This window comes from Rhinoderma darwinii, chromosome 5, assembly GCF_050947455.1.
Source record: "Rhinoderma darwinii isolate aRhiDar2 chromosome 5, aRhiDar2.hap1, whole genome shotgun sequence".
Lineage (NCBI taxonomy): Eukaryota > Metazoa > Chordata > Amphibia > Anura > Rhinodermatidae > Rhinoderma > Rhinoderma darwinii.
Window position 1 is genome coordinate 306,227,497 of NC_134691.1, and position 21,271 is coordinate 306,248,767.

The 21,271-nt window shown below is 40.4% G+C and overlaps 1 protein-coding gene across 1 annotated transcript in view; it reads right to left on the bottom strand.

The window, feature by feature from the left end:
- Positions 1-21,271, bottom strand: part of PTPRN2 (protein tyrosine phosphatase receptor type N2) — a 721,223-nt gene that overhangs the window by 42,985 nt on the left and 656,967 nt on the right. Inside the window, exon 15 of the mRNA XM_075827406.1 lies at positions 1,708-1,855. Coding sequence (XP_075683521.1) covers positions 1,708-1,855 — 148 coding nt within the window. The remainder of the gene's footprint in view (positions 1-1,707; positions 1,856-21,271) is intronic.

Sequence of the window (21,271 nt, forward strand, 5' to 3'; positions counted from 1 at the left end):
GAGGCTCTGTCACCAGATTTTGCAACCCCTATCTCCTATTGCAGCAGATCGGCGCTGCAATGTAGATAAGAGTAACGTTTTTATTTTTAAAAAACGAGCATTTTTGGCCAAGTTATGACCATTTTTATATTTATGCAAATGAGGCTTGCAAAAGTCCAACTGGGCGTGTTTACAGTAAAAGTCCAACTGGGCGTGTATTATGTGCGTACATCGGGGCGTGTTTACTTCTTTTACTAGCTGGGCGTTCTGACGAGAAGTATCATCCACTTCTCTACACAACACCCAGCTTCTGGCAGTGCAGACACACAGCGTGTTCTCGAGAGATCACGCTGTGATGTCACTCACTTCCTGCCCCAGGTCCTGCATCATGTCGGACGAGCGAGGACACATCGGCACCAGAGGCTACAGATGATTCTGCAGCAGCATCGGCGTTTGCAGGTAAGTCGATGTAGCTACTTACCTGCAAACGCTGATGCTGCTGCAGAATCAACTGTAGCCTCTGGTGCCGATGTGGCCGACACGATGCAGGACCTGGGGCAGGAAGTGAGTGACGTCACAGCGTGATCTCTCAAGAGCACGCTGTGTCTGCACTGCCAGAAGCTGGGCGTTCTGAAGAGAAGTGGATGATACTTCTCGTCAGAACGCCCAGCTAGTAAAAGAAGTAAACACGCCCCGATGTACGCACATAATACACGCCCATTTGTACTTTTACTGTAAACACGCCCAGTTGGACTTTTGCAAGCCTCATTTGCATAAATACAAAAATGGTCATAACTTGGCCAAAAAAGCTCGTTTTTTAAAAATAAAAACGTTACTGTAATCTACATTGCAGTGCCGATCTGCTGCAATAGCAGATAGGGGTTGCAAAATCTGGTGACAGAGCCTCTTTAAGTTTTCTTTCTGAAACCTTAAATAGTGTGTAGGGTGGGAGCAGCACAAAATTAAATCCGAGTGCTAGTCAGCATGTAAATAAAAAAATAGGATGAAAGTCCAAGAGTAGAAAGTATATATAACTTAATTTTAAAAACGTATATCATACTCACAGACAACAATTAAGAAGAATTAAAAAAGCAAACCTAAAATGTGAAGACATGCCCCTAACCCCTAAAAGAGTTGAAAGACCCCACCCCCACATGATAATAACTATATCTCGTATACTACAAGGACAAAGATAAATAAAGCATATGCACATAGCCATACAATGTATGAATAAAACCCCAAGAAGCTTACATAATGCAGTATCAAAAAAAGGGGTTTAGAAAAAAGGCATATGTACAGTATAATAATAGTCCAGACACCAAGAAAAATTCATGTATATTGCCATTAGCACAGCTTCACCAAGGATCTAAAAACCTCTGATCTAACATCAAGAAGGAGTCCAGCAGTTGTGATGTTCCCGGAGGTGAAACTTAATGCTCCGGAGACCCAATGCAAAATCTGTAACAGAGCCCCCACCTACTATGTGTCATTTCTAATACAGGTGTCTTCTTATGTGGCGGAGGGACCTTTGGTCCCCCCAATGCACCAGAACCCAGGGACGACTGCCGCATCTGCATTTCCTATAGCTACACGTCTGGCTGTCCCCCCAAACATGCGATTGTTGGCAGACGCTGCAACACCTGTTGGGAGCCACCAACAGAATCTCATGCCTACAGCTATTTTAGAATTAAAAATAAATGTAAAAGTTATTTTAACAATGATACCTACATGCGACAACTGAGAGAGATCGGTTCTTTGCGGCATTCTCCTCCTTCAGCGCTATGTTTGTTGCAGTAAGGTCCGCTTGATATGCACATAAAGCCTCCCACTCTTTTTCCAGGCGATTCTTATTCTTCAAATGATCTTCCATATAAGACTAAAATAAAGCAAAAAAAAAAACAATGTTATGTGTTGCATTCTCACACTACACTGTATCTAATCTCCTCATGTATAACCTTTCTGGGTTCCACTAAAATTTGTATCTAAGCTAATTTTTTTAAATATTTTTCTTTCAGCGCTTCTAAAAGCTCCCATAGGGGTTGTCAGCCAGATCTAGCACAGTTCTAGAAGAAGAGAAATGAGGCAGCACATCCAAAGTATAAAGGGAATTTTATTCACCCAAATATGCAACGTTTCAGTCCAGCAGGACCTTTCTCAAGCATGCTTGAGAAAGGTCCTGCTGGACTGAAACGTTGCATATTTGAGTGAATAAAATTCCCTTTATACTTTGGATGTGCTGCCTCGTCTCTTTTCTTCTGGATTACACAATATTATTTTTTTTATATCTGGTGCTGTGATACCTTGTTCTAGACAACAAATTTGTTATACAGTGATATGGGAGTAGGTGGTGTATTACTAAGTAGGCAGTTTTGTTGTACAGAAGTCTAATAAAGGATCACAACCTCTATGGAACCTGTAATGGCAGCCATGTTGGTTGTTAGTTTTGTGACTTTTGGAGAGCACAACAGTTGGAGAGAACAACTTATTTGATAAACTTAACCCCCAATGTATCCGACATAGGGGGAAATGGTGAAATTATTGGAGTTCATAGGCCTCAGATATATAGAAAGTGATTAGAAATTCTTCTTCTTGACTGTATTGAAAAAGAGAGGATGAGGGGGAGGAAGAGGACAGGAAAAATTATATTAAAAAAAGGGACAAATAATTAGAGTTTGACTTCGCCTAAATAATACACTCGGATGATTGTTTTTGCTTGTTTTATTTTTTGTTTACTTTTTTGTACTATATGGAACAAAGAAAAAAACAAACAGTCCCCATTCCCCAGACACGTTGGTAGCCCGCTGCTGTCACTTGGGTGCCTGATCTGTACACAATTTTATGCCAGTCCTGTTGACCTGAAATGAGTAGCTTTATATAAATGAACACTCCAAGTAAAACTGATATAGTTGTGCTATGCCTAGTGTAAAGCCTGAGAACGTTGTACATGAACATAGGAACACTTGGGCTCTGTCACCAGTTTAATACTTCCCTATCTCCTACCTAATCTAATAAATGCTTTGATGTAGATAACTACTGTTTTTTGTTTTTTTTAAAACAACGTTTATAAGTGACAAAGTTCTGATCATTTTTACATTTATGCAAGTTTTTTGTAAAAGCCCAACTGGGTGTTTTTTTAGTTTCACCAAGTGGGCGTTGTAAAGAAAAGTGTATGACGCTTCTCTTCATTCATGCCCAGCTTTATTCACAGTTCAGCGTGATCTCGCGAGATCACGCTGTGACGTCATTTAGTCCTTCAGTTCCTTCACCGGAGCGACGGGACAATGACCAGACATCGCCTCCAGCCGTGCCAGGATTGCTGCTGAGGAGGATAATCGTCCTGGCACGGCTGGAGGCGATGTCTGGTCATTATCCCATCGCTCTGGTGAAAGTACCGCGGGAGTAAGTGACGTCACAGCGTGATCTTGCGAGGTCACGCTGTGCTGTGAATAAAGCTGTGCATGAATGAAGAAAAGTGTATGACACTGATTGGTCAGCGTCATACACTTTTCTTTACAACGCCCACTTGGTGAAACTAAAAAAAAACATCCAGTTGGGCTTTTACAAAAAATTTGCATAAATGTAAAAATGATCAGAACTTTGTCACTAATAAACGTTTTTTTTAAAAACAAACAAAACCGTAGTTATCTACATCAAAGCGTTTATTCTATTAAATTGGTGACAAAGCCTTTTTAATGGAAATAAGTGTCTAAGAAAATGAAGGTTCAGGCTCTACAGAGACTAAATACTGTAGACCACCAACCAAAGGCTCAAAATTATTTATTCTGCTGCCGTCTTGAAAACAAAATGATAATAGAAGGTACCCTTTAAATATGAAACTAATGTGATATCCATTTTTATTCACAAAACTGTGAATCTGGCATGTGACAAAATATAATAGAACAAATGTTGTTTTCCTTAATTACATGAAAGTCTACATTTCTAGCTCATTGTATAAAAATGACTCATCGAGCATGCGATCAGTCACAAAATACTCCAAAAATGCCTAGGGGGCATGATATATTCTAATCAAGGGTAAATGCCATTTGGCATCTTTTGTATCTCTTCATGGAACCTGCTGTTTGATAATTTGTGTCCACAGCATGAGACAGCCCTGGTGGAGGTTGAGTACTGTGCCCTTTCTATTAAGTGAAAGAAAAAAAATGCCTAATTAGAATATTTGATTGGTAAATAAATTCATAGTACCCTTAAATGCCACTTACAGTACTGATTTTAATTATGTTTCAATTAGGTTCTTAGACATGCTGAATACTGATGAGTGTTACAAGAGTTGGCACTGTCTGGATGAGTGCAGTCACAGATAGCATATGAGACGGATTCTACTTGGTGCCACCTACACTGTTAAAGGGAACTGGTCCTGGAAATTGTTCCTAACTGGTAAGGATGTGTTTACACCCACAGAATTTGTGTTATTTTTTATTTGTAGGTAAAAAAAAAATACAGTTCTGTAACTGTCAACATTTTACTGATTTCTATGGATTTATGATGTGTTATTTTTGCCTTTGTGGCGCATGAGTTTGCATCCATTTCCATCCTGTTCTGTTTTTCTTTTTGCAGGTAAAATGTGTATTTTCCAAGTGACAGTCCTGAAGGCTTCTTTTTTTTATTTAGAATAGGCCACTTTCACACGAGGCTTCAATGGTGCTCTAAAACTAGTTCTCATGAACCGCGGGAGGTCCGGGTGTTGCCTCCCTAATACGGGCACAAAAAAAGCACCCGTATTAAGTTTTTGTGAAAGCGGCCTAACAGTCATTTTTGCCATCATTTTTATACATTGTTAACTTAGAACACAGGGTAGTTTTAGAATGGATTGTTAAAAGAAGGTCAAAGTGTAATAACTGATAAGAACAGACCTAAAAAGCTTAAGAAAACGAATAAAAATTGAAACATAAACTATATAAAAAACAAAAATATAACATATTAACAGCTTCTGCTTTTGTTTTCATTTTTAAATAAAAAAAAGATAACAATGGAGGGGGTGATAACTGACCATAGTGACATCTATCTTCTTTAGATTTCATCTGCTTTAAAAAAAAATAAATCTTTTTTTTAGCATTTTTAACTTATGATCAGTGATCACATACCGACCTTAAAAGAAACAGTTTTTTTTTTTGTTATCCTGTGTTTTAATTTAAAAAATGAATACAAAAGAATGGCAAAAAAACACAAAATCAGGAAATGTAAAAAAAAAAGATCAAGAAGTGTGACTGAAAACAGATCAGAATGGAAATGAATGCAAACTGGTGACGACAAAACAACAAATAATACCTAAAAAATGTATAGAAGTATAAAAGATTCGTCAATGAATAGATACAAAAAACATGACAATAATTTTAATACGAGGCTGATTGTAAGAGAAATCTGCTTCTGAAATACAGGCGTTTACTAGCTGATTTTCAAAGCGTTTTTCAATTTTGCAAGAGTATGTAAAGTCTACTTTGAGGCGTTTTTTCCGAGGCGTTTTTGAAATGTCAATGGGAAAGATTTCAATGGGAAAAATCAGCTTGTAAAACGTTTCAGGAACTGAACACACTTTTTTTTTTTGCAGCGTCTTTCTACACTGCGTTTTTTTTAATTCAGCGGCATAAAAAAAAGCCTTGTAAGAACTTCACAGCGTATTTCTAATTTGAATCAATAGGAAGCTGTTTGCACACGTATTCCAAGTCTATTTCGGTGCGTAATATGAGCGTTTTACGTGCACAAATATGCCTGAAATTATGTGATTATAGAATAACAGATTTGAATATGCCTATATTCTTGGGCATATGATTCATGTTTAGGAAATGTAAGGGTTAAGTCACATTGTTCAATGGTTCTTATAAGTAGACTCCAACGCGGCAGCTTTTAATTAACTCTCCGTTACAACACAGATGGCTCAGTGAAAAGACTACCAGATTAACGGATTTTTGGTAACACAGGAATATCCATGAAATCTGGCTTTGTAAAGTCTGATAGCAAAAGCTGACAACTGATTATCACGGCGCATAAACCCACTTTTCTACGCCGTCTGTTATTTTGCGTGATTGAGCAAATGGTGCAGTAGATTCTATTACGATGTCAGAAACTGGAAGCTTTAACAGTCACATATTTGTGAATACCTGTGAATTTAATAGTATAATACAAGCCTATTTTATACTGATATAAATGTATAGTACTACCAGTAGAGCTAGATCAAATCATGGGCATAAGGGCCTCCAAAACCCCACCTTTGGCCCAGTAGAAGACTCCAATAAAACTGACAATGGAACGTAATACTTTCTGTTCTGCTCTACTAAGGAGCAGATTTTCTCACAGAGACTTTATGATATGCACCAGAATTGTATGGTGGCATTAATGGGCATCATTTGGCAGTATTATTTGTGCATTGTAAGGTGGTATTATTTTTGCACTGATTGGCATTATTATTTGTGCGCTATATATTGAAAGGAGGAGGGGAGCCCCCATACAATATTTTCTAAAATGTTTTCTTTTCTTCTCAGACGTCTCTACAGACCTTAATGAGGACTTGTCACTAGGTCATATAAGTTGAACGGGTTTACTGACCTTAATAGTGAAGTCCCCTTGATTCCAGCTCTGTTTTTTTTTCCCTCCTGGAACCCGTTTCAGAGATATGGTCCACTGTTGTGTTGGCTCCCTATATGCTAATTTGCTGTAGTCAGCCAATGGGGTGGAGCTAGCTTCTTTGCCTCTGATGCTGACCAATCAGCATAAGGCAGCTTGAGGGTAGTTCATGCCCTGTTGGCTAACTACAACAGATTAGCATATAGCGAGCCAACACAACAGTGGGCCAAATCTCTGGAACGGGGCGGGGGGGGGGGGGGGAGTCCGGAAAAAGAAAAAATCAGCGCTATAATCAGGGAGACAACACTATTCAGGTCAGATAACCAGTTCAACTTATTTGACCTAGTGACAGGTCCTCTTCCATTTAGCCTTATTACCAGCATCATTGTCTGATATTATTTATGTGTGAAAATAGAGCACCACAGCCATTTTACCTTTTTTTGGGGGGTTTGTTTAGACCTAACAGTTTTCAACAACTATGTATTTTCTGGCAGAAACTTTGCTCTGAATATTATAATCAATTTTAATTAATATAACTTGTAGGAAAAAACTTTAGCTATTAACTGGTATTAAAATCACCTTTACATTATACGTTTAAAGGGAACCTGTCACATCAAACATGAGGTCCCATCTGTGTGCATCATGTTATAGAGCAGGAGGAGCTGAACAGATTTATATATAATTTTATTGGAAAAGAGTCCAGTGGGCGGTCTCAGTGATTGGCAGCTATTTCTATACACTAATGCGGGAAAGGCTGTCCATCAATGATTGAAACCGCCCACTGGACTCTTTGGCCCACAGTGAGCAGGGATTTAAATGAATAAATTACAGGTTATCCTTAATATCAATCTGCTCAGATCCTACTGCTTTACAACATAATGCCCGCAAATTTGACAGCAAGCTCGAAGTGACAGGTTCCCTTTAAGACTGAGTTGAAAGACTATGAACATTCCAACAAGTAATAATAATTACTTACAATAATTACATGTCTAATTTGGGACAATACTCTTGGAGCACTGAAGCATTATATCAGGCCATTCAGCTAAGCCATTACTTAGTAATACCTGTTTATAGGAAAGCAAGTTGAGAACCGGTACGTCTCCTACAAGGATTGTTACCAAGTAAATTTGTCTAGTGAATCAATGTTACATCCCCTTGTTCCCATATTGCTGAATAACAAGAGAGAGTTACCATTCAGGTAAATCATAGCGGTTGTCACAAAGCTTTAATAGAACGATAGTTCAAGGGATCCTAGAAAGGAATAATTTCCAAAAAGTAGATCACATTTTTTCTGGGATTCATACGGAAGAATACATTGGAATGCAACAATTTGCATCATTTTTTTCCTGCCACATAAAATAATTTTAAAAAACTAATTAAAGGGGTTGTCCAGCCACAGGAGTGTTTTTCATACTGATGACCTATCCGCAGGATAGGTAATCCGTATATGAGCGGTGGGGAGCCGATACCCGTACCCTGCACCAATCAGTTGCTACGGCTGCCTCCAGGCACCGAATGTCTGTGCCGCAGGCAGATGGCTCCGGTCACATTATAGTGGCCAAACTGCAGTACTGCAGCTCTGCTCCTATTCAAGTGAAAAGGAGCGGAGTTGCAGTTCTGCAGCACGGCCGCTATGCAGTGGTTGGAGTCTTAGGCCATGTTCAGATGTGGTGGAATTTTTCTGCGGCAAATGTTGGTGCAGATTCGGGGCAATTACGCAATGAATCTGCAGCAACATTTGCATATTTGACAGATAATTCAGACGTTGCTGTTATCACAGCGGACTTGCCACAGATTTCAGTTTTTGCATTGCAAAGGCTGAAATACGCAGTGAAATTCCGCTGCTTCTCCGCAACATAATGTGTATGCTGCGGAGGGAAAATTCTGCACCACAGCCTAAATTTCGCAGAGTTATTTTTCGCAATGTCTGAACTAAGTTTCCTAAAAATGTATAGAAACAAATGTAAAAAAGGGCTGATGCAGAATTCCACTGCGGACTGTCCGCAGCGGAATTCAACAGCAATTCCGCCACATCTGAATGTGCCCTTATATTTCTGGCACGAACACTGCATACCGTGCATAACATCAGGTGCCCGGAGGCAGCCGTAGCGGCTGATCGGTGCGGGTGTCGGACCCCCACCAATCATATAGGGTGAATGTTCAGCGTATCTACCTGGAAAATCTCCTTTCAACAGATGTAAGTCAAAAGAGTGTTCTTTTTCCATACATTTGGCCAATATACATCGGATTACTTCTGCCTCAATTGTATTGAAAAGCATAGTCGACCACGCTTTACAACAGTATGCAAAAATATAGTAAACAACAATAATAGTAAAAATGAAAAACAGAAGAAAATGTGCAGCAAGATCACGATAGTCTGAACCAAGCCTTATAATGGCATCTTGTAATGTTTAAAATGATTACTTCAATTTGATCAGCAGGTGCGGCGGATCAGTATGTGACAGACAAATACTTTAATCCAATTTACTTTCGGCTCCCAGCTGCTAAGGTGGTAGCTGAAATCTATATGAAATTGCAAACGGCATCCCCCCAGCGGACCAACACAACTAAAAAATCTCATGCTACTTTAACCCCTTAGGGTATGTTCATATGCTTAGCAAGATTTTCAGACGTTTTTGTAACTACTCGCGTTTTTCGCTGCGTATTTTACGGACGTTATTGGAGCTGTTTTTCAATGGAGTCAATGAAAAACGGCTCCAAAAACGTCCCAAGAAGTGACATGCACTTCTGCTTCGCGGACGTCTTTTTACGCACCGCAATTTTGACAGCGACGCGTAAAATTAAGCCTCGTGGGAACAGACCACCGTAAAACCCATTGCAAGCAATGGGCAGATGTTTGTAGGCGTCTGAAACACTGCGTGTGTATGGACACAGCTATTTTGGGCCGGGAGGACACAGCCTTGTGGGGTATTTTTAATGTATTAAAAAAACGTTCACTATTTTTTTTGTAGAGGGGAATGGAAATAACCTAAATTCTACCATGTTTTTACAGCGTTCACTGTGCGGTGTAATTACATCTTTTTACAAATGTATATGGTTTTTTTAATGTTTTACTACTTTTGCACAAAAAAATTATTTTTTCTTAAATATTTTTTTTTTGTGTTGCGATATTCTGAGTCATATCATCGAGGGAACAATGTACTATGCCAGTGTGTCAAATTCACAGGCAGCCTAGTAGGCCTTGCTGGCATACAGGCATGGAGTTTTTTGCAGGTGGAAAAATCTGCCAGCAAGTTAAAATGCAGTTTTTTGTGGCATTTTCTGCCCATGGCAATTAAACGCCGCAGGCAAAAGCCGCCGTGAAAAATGCAATCTCTGCCTCCTGTTGATGTCAGTGGGAGATCAGAGACGGAAAGGGCCAAAGAAAGGGCATGTCCCTTCTCTTTCCCGCGAGCGTATTTTACCGGGCATTACCGGGCTGTTTCCAACAGCGCAAAAACAGCCGCCAAAATACTCCGTGTGAACATACCTTAAGCCTGGGCATTTAGGCACGGCCAGACGTGGCGGAATGGCTGTGGAATTCCGCTCGGCAGTGGTTTCAATACATTTTTAGGCAAGTTAGTTCAGACGTGGCGGAAAACTCCGCTGCGGACCATAGGCTGCGGTGCCGAATTTTCCCTCCGCAGCATGCAATGTCTGTTGCGGAGAAGAAGCGGAATTTCACTGCGGATTTCAGTCTTTGCAATGCAAAAATGGAAATCTGTGGCGAGTCCGCTGTGTTTTCTGCAACGTCTGAATTACCTGTCAAATATGCAAATGAGGGTGCAGATTCGTTGCGTAATTGCCCCAAATCTGCACAAAACATTTGCAGCGGAAAAACTCCGCCACGTCTGGCCGTGTCCTTACAGTAGCAGCAAAGTGAATGAGATTTAGAAAATCTCATGCCCATGCTGTGGAAAAAAAACGCACAAAAGCTGTGCGGAAAGTGTTCTGAGGTGCGTTTTCCATTTCCGCAGTCAATTTATGCTGCGTGTTCTGTGCAGAGATGTGTGATTGGCCCATAGATTTCAATGGGGAGCAGAAATTCTGCAACAGATTTATGTTGTTGCGATTTTTACAGCGTTTACGCAGCGGAAACGCAGTTAAAGCCGCTGGATATCCACAGGTGCACATATACTTTGCTATAACCAATGTTTAACACTAAATCCGCAGGTAAAAACGCAGCATTTCCGCAGCAATATGAGCAGGAAAAATGCACTATTTGGTGCGGATTTCTGTGACAGATTTACCAGCGTTTTTCCAGAGATTCTACAGCATAGCCTGTGTGTGGGAACATACCCTTAAGATTCCCAGCATTCATGGCAACCCATTGGCACCCTGCGATCGGCCATTTCTGTCTGTTGCAGCAGAATGTCAGCTATAATATACAGCTGACACTCGCTGCGTATGGTGCGGACACAGCTTCTGTGCGCACTTCATCCTTGCGCCGTACATCTACAGCGCTTGGTGCTAACTACATTGTGCTAGCACTGTTAGTGTATGTTAAATGTCGCCAAGGAGTTAACGGCCATTATAACTATATGAAGCAAGAATGCCAAGGTAAACATTTCCAATTCAAAAAATGCTAAATAAAGTATTACAATGTAAGACAGATGGATTATACCATTGGACTGGACACATGAAGAGCATAATCTGCTGAAAATAAAACAAAATATATCAGGTATTTTTGCATCCAAGAAAAGATAAGAAAACTGTTAACTTCAATTGTTTTGTACTTGGCTAAGCCTGGAGACCCCATTAGGAGCTGCCATAAAAGATTGTAGGGTTTTCCTGAGAGCTGCAGTTTGTTTGGCATCCATTGAACAGTGCTAATACATTAGAGCTTGAAGCTTCAGATCATTACCATAGTTGGGCTGATGCCAAAATCCTACAACTGAACCACAACTGAGCCCAAAACCAATGTGTTCTGTTTAGATATAAATTACATTTCCATGTACTGTCACCATAGCAAAAATTTATTTCTTTGTGGATATATATCACTTAAAGGGCATGCCCAGACGTGGCGTATTTCTTCTGCAACTGTCCATATCAATGCCGCACATAATCTGCGTTGCAGATTCTGTTGCGGATCTGCCCAAAATGGGCATTAAATTGATGCGGACTAGCCATTGCGTATTGAGGTGAAAGTACTTCCCTTCTCTCTATCAGTGCAGGATAGAGAGAAGGGACAGCCCTTTCCCTAGTGAAAGTAAAAGAATTTCATACTTACCGGCCATTGTCTTGGTTACGCGTCCCTCTTTCGGCATCCAGCCCGACCTCCCTGGATGACGCGGCAGTCCATGTGACCGCTGCAGCCTGTGATTGGCTGCAGCCGTCATTTAGACTGAAACGTCATCCTGGTAAGCCGGACTGGAGGAAGAAGCAGGGAGTTCTCGGTAAGTATGAACTTCTATTTTTTTTACAGGTTGCTGTATATTGTGATTGGAAGTCACTGTCCAGGGTGCTGAAACAGTTACTGCCGATCGCTTAACTCTTTCAGCACCCTGGACAGTGACTATTTACTGACGTCGCCTAGCAACGCTCCCGTAATTACGGGTGCACACACGTAGTCACCCGTAATTACGGGAGCCCCATTGACTTGCTCAGTCTGGCTGTAGACCTAGAAATACATAGGTCCAGCCAGAATGAAAAAATGTCATGTTAAAAAACCAATACGCTCCGCAGCACGCATAACATCTACATTACATCTGCGGACTTCATTGCGGAATTTTGAATCTCCATTGAAGTCAATATAGAAATTCCGCAATGAGTCCGCAACCAGTCCGCCAACGTCCGCAACAACCATTGTATGCTGCGGACACCAAATTCCGCACCGCAGCCTATGCTCCGTAGCGGAATTGTCCGCAACGTGCAAACGAACCCTACTAAGAAGCTGTGGAAGGCAATGGAGAAACGGGTCCGTTGCGGAGTGTCCGCAGCGGAATTCCAGAGCAATTCCGCCACGTCTGGCCATGCCCAAAGGGGTTGTCCAGTCTTTTGTAAATAAAGCTTTTTCATTGTATAATGAAACACTATGCAACTTTCTAATATACTTTTTAAGTCCACTCCTTACCATTTTTAACCCCTTCTCCTTTGTACTGCTTTCTTAATTAGTTTGAGGCCTCATCGAAATGGAAGTAAGGGTATGTTTACACACAGTGTTTTCAGGCGTATTTCGGGACGTTTACTCCTTGAAAAACGCCTGAAAAAACGGAAAATGGGAAAAACAGCATTTAGTTCATACGGGGCGTCTTTTTACATCGCTGTTTTAAAAAATGGAGCGTAAAAAGACGCTCCGTAAAAAGAAGTGCATGTCATTTCTTGAGACATTTTTTGAAGTTAATTTTCCATTGAACACTATGAAAAATGGCTAAAAAAACGAATCAAAAGAAGCCTGAAAAGAAGCCTCAGGGTATGTTCACACGCTTAGCAAAATACGTCTGAAAATACGTAGCATTTTTTACGGCTGTTTTTGGAGCTGTTTTCTATAGAGTCAATGAAAAACAGCTCCAAAAACGTCCCAAGAAGTGACCTGCACTTCTTTTATGCGTCCTTTTTTTTAAGCGGCCGTTTTGAAAAACGGCCGCCTAAAAAAACGGCCCATCGGAACAGAATGCCATTTTTCCTATTGAAATCAATGGGCAGATGTTTGGAGGCGTTCTGTTTCCGATTTTTCTGCAGTTTTATGGGCGTTTACGGCCTGAAAAACGGCGAAAAATAGGCCGTGTTAGGATATGTGCACACACAAAATAAAAAACGTCTGAAAATACGGAGCTGTTTTCAAGGGAAAACAGTTCCTGATTTTCAGGCGTTTTTTAATCAAACTAGCGTTTTTCAATGTGTTTTTTACGGCCGTTTTTGGAGCTGTTTTTCTATAGAGTCAATGAAAAACTCCATTGACACGCCATTTTCAGAAAATGAGGCGTAAAAAAACGCCCCGTCGGAACAGAACACCGTATTTCCCATTGAAGTCAATTGGCAGATGTTTGTAGGCGTTCTGCTTCCGATTTTTCACCGATTTTCGGGAAGTTGCGGCCTGAAAAACATCTGAAAATAGCCTGTGTGAACATACCCTTACACAGCTCTGTACAACTTTTAAGGGCATGTTCAGACGTGGCACATTTCTGCAGACACTGTCCGCATCAATGCCGCACATAATCTGCGTTGCAGATTCCGTTGCGCCTTTGCCTAAAATGTGAAATAAAATGCTGCGGATTAGTCGTTGCGGATTCAGGTGAAGGGTACATCCTGCTCTCTTTTAAAACATTCCATCTCAGTCTGGCTATAGACCTAGAAACACATACGTCCAGCCAAAATGATGAAATATCCTGTTCGTGAAAGCAATCCGCAACGCAGCACATATAACATCTGCGGATGTCATTGCGTAATTTTGCAACTCCATTGAAGTCAATGGAGAAAATCCGCCACAAGTACGCATCAAGTCCACAACAGCCAGTGTATGCTGTGGACACCAAATTCCGCACCGCAGCCTATGGTCCGCAGCGGAGTTGTCCGCAACATCTGCACGAAGATAACTAAAAAGGTGTTGAAACCAATGGACAGACTGTCTACTGCGGATTTCCAGTGCGGACTGTCCGCAGTGCAATTCCACAGTAATTCCGCCCTAAACATGCCCTAAAAGAAGCTTAATTTTCAGCTTAAAAAAACGCCTTGAAATCAGAGGCTATTTTCCCTTGAAAACAGCTCCGTAATTTTCAGCCACTTGTTTTTGTACGTGTGAACATAGCCTTATGCAGCAGTTCACTTGCTAATAACAGATGATTTGACGCATCAAAAATAATTTCTAGGGAAATACCAAATACATAAAATAAAAAGCTTAATGCTATTATCGTGGTCAAAGAATAATGACTAAGTAGGGTACTCCTCTGAATTAAATTTGCTCCTGGCCCACAAAAACGTATGCATTGATAGTAGCTCTGTACTGAAACCTCTAGTTGCAGGGGGAAATTATGATGTAAAAAAACTAATATGTACCTATACATTGTCGTTTAATGTTTCTCAAAATTCTGAAACAAAAATTGCAGAAAAAAATATTGTCAATCTGTTTTTGGGCAATTTACCTGGCATTGAAGAGGAAAAATACATTTATTTTGGCAAGGAACCAAAGTTACGGACCATGGGGGAGATTTATAGAGATTGGCATTTCATACGTAATGTAATGTAAAGATTGATGGAGTAAGATGCGCCTAATTAGGCACATCTCTGGCCGTCCGTGCATCTAAAAGGGAAACCTATGCAAAATTCCAGTATAACTTACGCCAGTTTATGGTGTAAATTATAGTAAATTTGTCGAACCGCAACAAGTCATGCCCCCTTTTACCAAGCACCGTCCACTCAATTGTTGCACAAATACACAATTTGGCGTAGAGTGCCTAAGAAATCTGCCCTTATGATGTTAATGTTTCTATACATCCTAAACAAAGAGATATATATTTTTAATTTAACAATTAAGGTAGATAGTATATCACATGGAGGGTCACAAGAGTATTTTTATGTCACATAACAAAAATGTCTTTATCATACATGTAAGACAGAATGTGCGCAATGCCCCAGGATCCCTGGACCCAGGCGTTAAGTCTACTCTTCCCTAAGGCCCCTTTTATTGCCATAGTTTTGGGCGAAATCAGAAGCATACATATCCAAATGTATACTGTGATGTACCCAAAGGTTTCAATGAACCAGACTATTCCAGAAGAGGGTATTTTTGGCATAATTTTAACTTGTTAACATGCAGAAGCTTTTCTTTAAAATAAATAACCTAGTGTAAAGGATCTGCCAGACATAGCTTCTGTGTCGACGCCCGTGGGTAATCAGTCTGCACCTGCTCCTATGTCTGTGAGACTGACTTCATCTTCTACCACTCAGGATGGCAGGCTTAGGAGTGCTAGAGCCTATCACAGCCTGGCCAGACGGAGCTAGCTCCCGCCCACTGTCTATTTATACTTGCCTTTCCTGTTCCTCCTTTGCCTGTGATTCTGCTCTGCTTGTTTCCTGGCTCTGCTGCTGCTGCTTGAACTACTGATCCTCTGCTTGTTATTGACCTTGGCTTTACTGACCACTCTTCTGCTCTGCGTTTTGTACCTCGTACACTCCTGGTTTGACTCGGCTCGTTCACTACTCTCGTTGCTCACGGTGTCTCCGTGGGCAACTGCCCCATTTCCCTAGCTTCTGTGTACCCTTGTCGATTTGTCTGTCGTGCACTTACTGAGCGTAGGGACCGTCGCCCAGTTGTACCCCGTCGCCTAGGACAGGTCGTTGCAAGTAGGCAGGGACTGAGTGGCGGGTAGATTAGGGCTCACCTGTCTGACCTGCCAGTGGCCAGTCAGACCCATAGCTGGTTTTAGATAGGCCGAAGAGAACAAATCAAGCCACTGATATATTTAAAAAAAAGTATACTAATGTTCCCATAGACTTTATTAGTCAAACGTATTGCAAAGGTGTCCTTTTTTGCATATGTTTGGCCAGTTTATGTTGGGGTTCCGCAGCTGTAACAGACTAAGCTTTTCAATACAACCGTCTATAAAAAAAAATACAAAAAAACATACCAGGTTATCTAGTGATCAAGGATAAAGCTCAAGATCTGAAACTCCCTCATATATATTTATTGCCAGTGTGAAAACTAAACTTGAACACACCTCACGTTGTAACTTCACCCTCTACATTTATTATTTATATATAATTGTATTCATCACAATGCACAACAAGTCCTGTGTACAATGCCAAAAATATACCGTACATGATTCAAAGTTAAATACTTAAAAACATAGTAAAACGTAATGATAATTCGATAAAAATCTATTTCAAAGTCCATAGAGTATTATCAGTTTATGTAATTGAAAAGCTCCTATTAAAAACTGTCTAAGAAGAACACAAATAATGTAAAAGCATTAGACATGGGTTTGCTGATTTCTCGCTCTCGACAATGATAAACATGCCATAATAATACCGTTTTGTTACACATTTTTCAGGCTTTTTATACTCTATAATTGCCAGGGAATGATTATGCTGTCCTTCTCTACAGCTGGCAGTCACAAAATAACAGCAAGAGAAATAAAAATATCACAGGTGGGGTTCATTGTTTAGGTAGAAAAAACATTTCTTCACAGTAAATAAAAATGAAATTGCAACTTTGTTGTATTAAAGTCAACGGCGACTGTATTGAAGTCAATCCTTAGCCAAAACCCCTGCAGGTCCAAGCATTAGTAGCCTACCAGGGCTACATTAGCTAGGTGCCCGAACCACTCCTCCTGTTTATAAAAAAAAAGTACTCACCCAGCAATACCCTACACATAAGCAATGCAATACAGTACTATAGTGAAACAATGGGAAAGCCTGGCAGTCAATGGGAAATTGGCTGGTTTGGCCGACGTTAGTCTAATGTGAATGGTCACCTCAACATGCTCAGTACTTAGTTACCCAACAGCGGACAATGGAGGACAGTGGGTCTGTACTTTACACATTACATCGTCGACAAATCAGTAAAACTGATGAATATTATGTAATGTGCATGGCTAGTTAGCCATGCATTATTTGACACTGTTACTGGGAAGGGGGCCCACGTAATTTTTTTTGCCCACAGACCCTCACCAACTTTGACCCGGCCCTGCTAGCAATTAATTTCATCAGCTGGCATAATATAAAGATTTATAAAATTTGCCTTAGGCAAAGTGCTTTATACATTCAACAGTCAGGATCAAAAATTCTGGGTGACAATTTAAATGTTATATCTGGGGTCACCACCTAAACATCAATAACATGTATTACCGCAGAGTGTTATACCTTTCTATGTAGGGTCTTTACACACTATAAAAATGAAGTAAGCATTTGTATAGTAAGATAGATAGAATTATGCAATAACCATGATATGTCATTATGTCTGTGCATTATCAACCAATAGAGCTGATGATCTCTTATGTGGTTGGAAGGGCCTGTGGGTCCACTCCCCAGGTAACAGATCCCAGTTATACATTAGCTACAAGCACTTTCTCTGAATATGGCCTCCCTTCAATTCAACTAAATGACTGCGTTTGTCTGCTCCCCATTACAGCCAAAATGCATGTCTATGATGCCCAATCCAAATACAGACCGCCCAAATATAAAGGCTGGCATCAGCAAAAGTGGACAAACCAATCTCCTTTTCCAGCAATGGCCTTTTCCTGTCCCATCACAAGCCCTTCTCTGAGTACCATTGTAGGAAATATTCAACTTTAGGCTTCTTGGATGCAAATGTGGGGAACACAGAAGTAGAGGAGGGACATTTACCTTTGGGGCTGCCCATTAATCTGGTCCATAGCTATGTTATTACCTGCCTCTATAGGATGTACACCATGGGTTGCAAGTTATGTTACAGGATGAATAGTGATTTAGACTGCATAGTTCTTTCATATGGAAACTGTAGTTTTCTGATGACCTCTCCCCACTGGGAGTCTGGACAGAGGTACGCAGGGACCGGTGCCCAGTTCCGTGAGTATAAAGGACTCTACTGTGACGTTAGAACAAGTGTATCGATAGTTTTAAATTGAAAAGGTGTTAGAAAATGAAAAATGTTTCCAAGCTAAAAACTCTTTATATGCCAGCTGTTTACAGAAGAGATAAATATATTTCCTGTAAAGGCCACTGTAGAAACAGTTGGAAAACAAACCCATTCCAGCGTAAACTAGAAGATAAACATAATGTTTATTTATACGCCAGAGTTTTTCGCTTGTGCTGAGACCGAATCGCTTCAAGCAGATATGCAGTAAATAACAAGCAATGAATTGAAATAAATATCTCAAAAGTAATTTGTAAGAGGTTACACAACAAAGAAATAAATTTCCCCAGTCATGGAATATAAAAAAAATGTACAACAAAAGGATTTTTATATATGATATTATATGATAGGTAATTGATTGTTTAGAACATTCTCTTATCTCACTGTTTTTAATGTGTTTGTTCTCTAGTAATCTCAGCAGGAACCTGGCAGCTAGTGTTTAATATTAGTGCAGCGCCTCCACAGGGAAAATGATGCATTACATGGTCATCATTGAAATCAATGGGCTGTCAGGTAATACATGGACATGCTGGGTCCTCCAGTGAGGGGGAAGATTTTACTGCTGCTCTCTGATCTGGCAAATTGATGAGCGTTTCAAATAAGTCCACCATCCTCTATTTACTCAGAATGTCCTAATAGGGTATTTGGAAATAGGTTTTCTAAACCAGACAATTCCTGTAAGGTGCATTTCCTGTATGCAACCAGTATCCCTGTAAAAATATAGCAAGAAATAAAGAAGCAACTAAAATGGGTTTCTATGGTCCCAATCCAAGCCCAAAATGCAGTTTGGCAAATTCAACCTCTCTGGGCCCCACAAAATAGAGACAAAGCAGCTTCCACTTTTTAGCTCCTTGGACCACAGATTGAGTAATGTGTAATATAAGCACTAAATGCTATATACATAAATAATACATTAAACTGTATGTGATTTACAATGTAGTGTTCATATTTTAAAATCAATGGGATAAACAGTGGAAAAAATGATGTCATCTTGAAAATAATTGTATCTGTTGCATCTGTTATCCCATTGATAACAAAAATTGATTGTTAAAAAAAAAAAACCCAGAAAGGAACACAGATCAGATGATGGATGCTATATGCGCCAACAAAAAATGTTACATATATTACAACTGATACAGTTCTGATTCACTGGGATGCCTTTTAAAATCTGTTTCTGAACGTCTGTTGAACAAAATAGTCAATGGAACAGAGAGGAAAAGAGAAATATGTGTAAACATACCCTAATTATCTTGTACTTATATACCCCAGGTCTATTCCATTGTGCTGTACAAGGATTCTCAAACATAAAATCCAATTCTCTTACTAAAGACATGATCGCACAAGAAAACCAAACTGATGACAACTCAATAAACCAATCTTTTTGAATTTTGGTTGGAATCCAGAAAGTCTGCAGTAAAGCCAGGTAAACCGGAGGAGAACTAATACGTTTTGGCTTAAAGAGAACCTCTTGCTGTGTTATATAAGTTGAACAAGTTTACCGACCTGAATAGTGCTGTCTTTCTGAATCCAGCGCTGTTTTTCTTTTTCTCCTGGACCCCCCTGTTTCAGAGATATGGCCCACTGTTGTGTTGGTTCCCTGTATGGTAATTTGCTGTAGTTTGGCAACAGGGCGTGAACTACCCTCAAGCTGCCTCACGCTGATTGGTCAGCATCAGAGGCAGGGAAGCTAGCTCCACCCTGTTGGCTAACTGCAGTAAATTAGCATATAGTGAGCCAAAAAAAAAGTGGGCCATATCTCTGGAATTGGGGGGGTCCACAAAAAAAAATAAATAGCGTTGGAATCATGAAGACAGCGTAATTCTGGTCAGTAAACCAGTCCAAATTATATGACCGAGTGACAGGTCCTCTTTAAGTGCAACAATTACTGTAAGTATTAAAACAGGTGCGAGGAAAACTTGGAGCAGATGCCCATAGGAACCAATGAAATTATACATTACATTTGTCTAAGACATATTGGAAAATGAAAATAGTTATGTAATCAGTGTCTGTGAGAATACTGAAATCATACACTGACAAAATAAATGTTAATTAGTTGGCTGGAAGAGTTTGTCAGCTTTGGCCTTGGTTAGACCTGGTAGCAAGCGCTCCCTTCCTCTGCTGCACCACAACAGGGGAAATGAAATATTACACAGTGCCCACTAATATCAATGGATTGTCCGTGTAATACATGGACGTGCTGGGAACTTGAGTGGTAGATGCTCACCGTAGCTGCTCTTTGCTCTAGTTAATTAATGGAGATCCTGAAAGAGGGGTGCCCCTTCAGTAACTTAGAATGCCCTATTAATGTTTTTGAGAATGTTTTTCTTTTACCAGAAATGACTACTGTCAAGGGACCAAGCTTTAATGAAGCTATAGCCAGAACTGAACAGCAGAGGGCGAAGCTCTAAAGTCTCTTTATTAGTTATTCTGGTAAATATAAATGCTTATCCAGTGCCAAATGTCCACAAATGCATTAAGGCCTCATGCACACGACCGTAGCCATGTGCACGGCCGTGAATTTCGGGTCGGCCGGCAGCGGACTGTCAGCCGCAAGCCGCCCGCAAATCGCGGGCAATGCACAATGCCGCGACCATTATTTTCAATGAGCCCGGACCGCAGAAGACCGCCGTAATAAGACATGTCCGTTCGTGTGCATGGGGCCTAAGAGTTATGTGCAGCTATTTTTGGGTTGTTGGAAAGTCCTTAACCAGGCTTTAGAATTCTGAACAGTGTGTTGGTGGCACATTCGGAAATGTTCATCCCCACCATGGGTGTATGTTTCTGAAAAGATTACAATTCTGATGAAGGACTTTCCAAAACCCAAACATTACTGCACATGTGTGCATGAAGATTGTGGCACATATGGAACTGGATATGAATGTATGTCCAACCATGGATAGCTAAAAAAGAGATTTAACTGAACATCACCCTTGCAGTGCTCTTCTTCTTAAATTTTAGGCAACTTTCTATGGTCAACTCACTGCATCGGTTTTTCATTACACTATTCTTTACGTCTTTGCTCTAGCATATTCAATCACTGTGACAAACATGGTTAACTATTGACGATTTATATTTTGTTCTTATGACAAACCTCATTTGTGAAGATATTTTACCTACTGTAATAAAGCGGTCATGCAATGAATCGGTTTTCTTGGTGGCTTC